The sequence below is a fragment of the Arachis ipaensis genome, chromosome B06 (assembly GCF_000816755.2).
Source record: "Arachis ipaensis cultivar K30076 chromosome B06, Araip1.1, whole genome shotgun sequence".
Lineage (NCBI taxonomy): Eukaryota > Viridiplantae > Streptophyta > Magnoliopsida > Fabales > Fabaceae > Arachis > Arachis ipaensis.
The window spans coordinates 128,673,516-128,679,731 of record NC_029790.2 but is presented as its reverse complement, the minus strand read 5'-3'; the positions used below and the strand labels follow the sequence as shown (position 1 = coordinate 128,679,731).

The 6,216-nt window shown below is 32.2% G+C and overlaps 1 protein-coding gene and 1 pseudogene across 2 annotated transcripts in view; one reads left to right on the top strand and one right to left on the bottom strand.

Moving 5' to 3' along the window:
• Window positions 1-1,605, bottom strand: part of LOC107648454 — a 10,798-nt pseudogene extending 9,193 nt beyond the window's left edge.
• The window catches only part of LOC107605166 (fatty acyl-CoA reductase 3), a 13,725-nt gene continuing 12,881 nt past the window's right edge, over window positions 5,373-6,216 (top strand). For both annotated transcript variants that reach the window (XR_002349418.1, XM_016306944.2), the window contains exons 1-2: window positions 5,373-5,593; window positions 5,687-5,790. Coding sequence is in view for 1 of the 2 variants with exons in the window: in XM_016306944.2 (XP_016162430.1) it covers window positions 5,515-5,593; window positions 5,687-5,790 (183 nt within the window). In the remaining variant the exon portion in view is untranslated. The remainder of the gene's footprint in view (window positions 5,594-5,686; window positions 5,791-6,216) is intronic.

The window sequence follows — 6,216 nt, the reverse complement described above, 5'->3', positions numbered from 1 at the left end:
AACGCCGCAAGATGGGGAGCGGGTAAATGCATAGCAGCGGTTTTAGCTAACCGCTGGAATAATCGCCGCTAAACGTCTATCAATTTTGCGGCGGTTTGCAACCGTTGCTAAATAGCAAATAAACGAAAATAGCATTTGTTTTGCGGCAGTTCTAAACCGCTACCAAATTTTAGTATTTCCGTTCATAGTTATTAGAATCGGACCGGACCGTCCGGTGGGCCAACCGACTCAATCATTAAACCTGCACTTCCACCAATAGACCCACAACGTGTCGATCACTGTAGAATATCAACTATGTAAAGCATGTTACCACCAAGCCAAATGTCTCTTCAATGTATATAGCGCTAATAATTATATATATCATATGAACACAATTGATTGTCCCACAATTTTTTGTTGTATACTTTATATCTGATCATTGTTATTATAGGTACCTTATATATTGGGTAAAATACACAATTAAATCAAATGGAGGACCAAATTACACAATTCTACCAAATTGAAAAACATTACTAGGATCTCCCAAAAGCACATTCTTATGTAATTCGAATCAGTCTCATTCGAATTAGACAAACCAACACTAATTCGAATTAGTCCTATTCGAATTAGTAGTACTGCTTGTAATTCGAATTTGTCCAATTTGAATTACGCTTGCATGTAGTCTTAGGGTAGTTCGAATCAGGGTGATTCGAATTATGCACGCTAGGACGTCTTTAGTAATTCGAATGGGTCTGCTTCGAATTAATTTTGGACCATAGTAGATCGAATTAATTTACATCTATTTATATATGATCCAAGCGTATATAAAGAGTACAATAATAAGAAAATCTTATTGGTAAATTTGTTCACATGAGTTAACATATATAGCTTATTTAACTTGTGAATTTTTTTTACGTAAAACGAATGTAGAAAAAGTGTTACGAGTTTGAGTAACAATGATTTAAACTTATGTAGCTTAAGATAATAGTGTTTACTTTGCTAGATTATACCCAGATGGTTATTACTAAAGAAAACATTGCAATATGTGGTAATACGCATTTTGCGGCGGTTTAAACAAAACCGCCACAAAACGTAAAATAATAACTCACCCGACGGTACATATAGCGGCGGTTTTCAAAAAGACACCGCTAAATGCAAGTTTGATTGAAATATAGCGGCGGTTCGAGAAAAATTGCCGCTAAATGTTGTCCTGATTGCAGCCCCAACCAATAACCGCTGCTATATGTGCCGCAGGTTGCTGTTTTGCGGTGGTTTTATAAAACCATCGCAAAATTTTTGCCGCTATCTGCCGAAATTGTTGTAGTGAAACATAATTACAGTTTAATATAAACCTTAAAATATCTTTCAAATTTAAATCATTACATGAAATGTCATCAACCAAATCTTATGATCTTTCTTCATAGACAAGTCACTTATAACCTGGAAAATTATAGTACTATTCTTAACTGACTCAACAAACTGAAGAATCTCGGACTCAACCTTTTCGACTGAATTAGCTTTCACTGCTACAACATATAATGCAGAGGCATATTTTCCAGAGCCACCAAACATAACCATGCTTGATTTTCTTGACAGTTCCCAAGTCAATGATAGGGAACTTGCCATACTTGAGTCTAATGTTTTAAGTCACAACAAAATCATACTAAACAAATTCAAGTGGCTTGAAAAATGATTAAATATAATTCTACTTAGAATGAGACTAAATCAAGACATATGGAATCAAATCTCACATCAACAAAGAACCCTGCTGATACTGTGAGTAAGCCAGATGCCTTCCAGCGATCTCCAATAAGTTGGGTCACTTCTTGTGATGGTCGTCGTGCCCTTAAATGCTGACCATTCATCCACCTGAATAGAAGACAAAGAATAAATTTAGGAACCCTAAATAGATATTTATTATATACTTTTAGCAACAATGCTTTTAGGAGTAAGAAATATATAACTTAAAATTCCCAATATGAATAAACTAACTAATAATGCATTCAACAACTATATGCATGTAAAACATCATGTATAACAGGAACTTGACATTTTGAACGTAAAATTACTAAATTAGCAACCACAAGTTTTCATCATTCAGCAAACAAAACCAAGAATCAAGAAACAAAAATTAGCAAGAATGGATTTCAATAAACACCAGACCACACTAAACAGAACCAACAATCAAGAACAATTAGCATTTAGCAATAAACCTTACAAAACAGCAACCAGCAATCACACTAAACCTGAAATCAATAAAGCTAAACAAAAATTTCAACAATGATTTGATTCTCATTTTTAGCAATAGCAAGAAAATTTTAACAGAAATTTCAAAAATTAAAAAAACTAAAAAAGAGTAGCAACACTAAATCAATTATTTGATTTCAAAATATCCATTCACAATTTCACATTCAGAAATCAATAAAGAGAGCATAAAAAGAAGAAGAAGAACCGAAGAAGTGAAAGCAGGGCCACTAACCTTCGACGGAGAGACGGACGGCGAGCGGCGAGCAACGACCCGACGGCAAGCTGCTCCAAGCCTCGAACAGAGAAGTCAGGGAGGATGGAGACGACATGCCGAGTTACAAGAGATGGTCTGGGTTCGGGACACGGGGAAGGAGGAAGAAGTGGAGGCGCCAACAACACGGCGGCACTGCGGCACAACCGTTAAGGAAGAACTAGGGTTTTGATTTGGTACCAATTTGAACTTTGCTTCAGTCAAGGGGGTGAGAGAATTCAGTTTCACAAATGAAGCTAAGGGGGCGCACGGGTTGGATTTTCTTTTTCCTTTTAAAAGAAGCTCAAAACGACGTCGTTTATCCAGAACCGGCCGATCACTAGTCCGGTTCAACCGGCCAATTTCCAACCAGTTCAGTAATTTCTGAGCGATTTGCAAATGGATGGTTATAAGCAACGGACCGAATCGTTTTATCGTCAGTTCTCAGTTGGACCGATTCGACCAACCGGTGCGATCCAATTTTCAGAACATTGGTATTATCATTATTGATCTATTAGATATATTACTCTATTATTAATATTACTTTTTCTTAACAAGTGGGTCATTTAATCGAATGAAACATATGTTTAAAAATCATTGGTTACCTCTTTTCAAAAATCATTTTCTCAAACACATGCTTATTATGTTGCAAATTTTTGTGGTGTCACGTTAAACTTAATAAAGAAATCATTTGACTACTAACTACTTTTGTCAAGTTTTTAATGTTTTTTACTACCTCTTTATTATTGCTTTTATCTTTCGAATTATTTCTATTTTCTTTGTTGAATCTTTTCCTTTTTATAAATGCTAAAAATGATCAAGTTTTGATTGTGACCATCATCGACCTGCTGTTCATGCCTTCAGGGCTTCACCGCTTCCACAAATTCGCCATTACTACTTGCATGCCCAAGACGCCAAGTCATGATCCATTATTTCAACGATCATTATTCCTAATGAACCATACGATGCACACATTCCTTTTAGATGGCTTGTTTTTTATGAAGTACTGATAGTGACGCTAATATAGAATACGACATAGAATAGTAGAATAATACACAAATTTTAATTTTTTATAAAGCATATACACATGCTATATATATATGAAATATTTTGTAGACAGATTGTAATAATATTTAATATTTTATTGATATTAAAATATAAATTAATATTTGCCAATGAGTGATTAGTGTTGCTTAATTATGAATTCTTTGCAAGTATAATTTTTTCGAGCCTAGTTTGCAATATGGCTTTAGAATGCCATTTTAACATATCATTAAGCAAAATAATGGTAAGTAAAATTTTGGTGTTCTCGAATTAGAACCGGCTCCGTGGGTAAAAACTCAACAAAATGAGGGGTTCAAAGGTTTTTTTTAACTAAGTTTTTAATGAAGTTATCACGCGCTTTTTTTTCTTTGGTACGTACGTCCATATATGTACGCAAACGCCATTGTTTCTTTTTTATTACTTTTTTCTCTTCCTTCTTTTCATCTTATCATTGTCGTCTTCTTCTTTTGTTATTACTATAGTCATTGTTGTCTTTTTTTATTATTATTTAATTTTTTTTTGTCATCTTTCTTTATTTCATTTTACTATTATTTAATTTATTCTCCTCTCTTTTTTGTTCTCATTCTTCTTTATTATCATCATCGTTTTTGTCGTCTATATCTTTTTTTATATATATGTTCACATAATTAGAATATATAAATTTTTAAAAGACCACGTATCCAAAACATTAACACCTAATCAATAAAATACGCATAATACAGAAATTTTGGAACACAACACATATTTTAATATACAATACAAAAATTTTGGTGTAACATAAAATTTTTTAAAAGATTACATGTCCAATACATTGATATTCAACTAACAAAATACGCACAACACATAAATTTTGGTTTATGCATAATATAAAAATTTTGACACATAGTACACAAATTTTTAAAGAACTACATATTCAAAACATTGACTCATCCAATCAACAAATATATTTGCAGCAAAAAATTTGATACTATGTGAAAAGTTTTTAAGCTATATTGATAATTTGTGCTATGTACAAAATTTTATATATTATGTCAATAAATTTCTGTACTTTTCAATAAATATTTTTGTGCTGAAAAAGTGTGAAAATAAAGAAATAATGCACATGTATGTCTTTTTTTTGCTGATTTGTGTCTAGAATTTAATTACAAAAATATTTGTATATATAACATAACCGTTTAATTGTCTATGTATTAATAAATTTTATACAAACAATTAATTATGTATTGATATGATGAGGAAAAAAGAAAAAAAAAATACGAAAACGACGTTCTTTAATTTTTTGGCCAAGAAAAAAAGAAAAGCAAAGTATTTTGATCTCTTGGTATCGCTGTCACTCCATCCGCTCCTCATGCAGCAGAGAGAGAAGGAAGATGAAATTACAACCTTCACCTCAGCAACACCATCGAGAGGGAGAGAGAGAGAAAGAGAGAGAAGGCATGGAAGGTAGAGAGAGTTGAGTTAAGTAGTTACTAGTTAGGGTTAAGGTGTGGCTGAATAATGTTAGAGCGTGATTAAGTGAATAGAATTAGGATTAAGCGCGAAAGAATTATGGGCTAATGGCATATGGGTCGTGGCATTTTCAATGAGTTTAATTTAAGCATAATGGAATTATTAAGCTTAATGTATTTTTAATTAAAAAAATATTTGTTATATATAAAATTAATGGTTAGATAAAAAAAAAATTTACGGTGAAAATTCAGGTGAAGTCGACTTCACGTGAAGTTGATATCTAAGAGCTGTTAGATAAAAATTTAGTCAAATCAGTCAAATTATCTAACGACTCTCAGGTATCAACTTCACGTGAAATCGACTGTACCTGAGTTTCCACCACTTGTTACTAGGTAGTTAATTTCTTCACTATAATTGTTTCTCCGCATTTATAAATGGCTTAGAGTCCGTACGTGAATTATTATTCCAATTCACCACCCGCACATTATTGCTTCCACATTGCATTGGTTAATTTCTCTGCACTTTTCATATATTTTTAATCCAAAATGGAGGTTGGAAGTGTGCTCCAGTTTCTTGAGGACAAGACCATTTTAGTGATTGGAGCCACAGGCTTTCTAGCCAAAAGTGTGCTTCCTCTCACTCTCTTTCTCTCAATTCATAAATAAATGATTTTTTTCTTGTATACTGAACATATGTTGAATTGGTTTATGGTTTCAGTTTTTCTCGAGAAGATATTAAGGGTTCAACCAAATATTAAGAAGGTTTTTCTTCTCTTAAGAGCCGGAGACGCCGAATCTGCTGCTCTTCGCTTGCATAATGAGGTAAATGAACAATTGAACATAGGTGACTTTGTGAATTCTAATATGAATTTATTTGTAATAATTATAGTGATTATTCAAATATTGTTTTAAATACTATAGTTACCACAGTCATTATAAGATAGACATACTAAAATGCATTATATAACTTTCGCTTTATTATATGTGCAAGTTAATGTCGGTTTAATTTCTGCTTTTTCTTTTTTAGTTGGGACAGGGGACATCATGTACTTCTCATAATTTTTTTTAATGCTATATTATTAAAATGTCTTTATTTAAATATTAGTTCTATATTTATTTTAAACTTGTATTCATATAAAAAATTATAGAAAATTAATTTTTAGTTAGTCAATATTAATTAACTAACTAACTTTAGTGTTTAGATTTATAATTTAGAATTAAAGGTAAAAACTTTATAATTTAGGATCT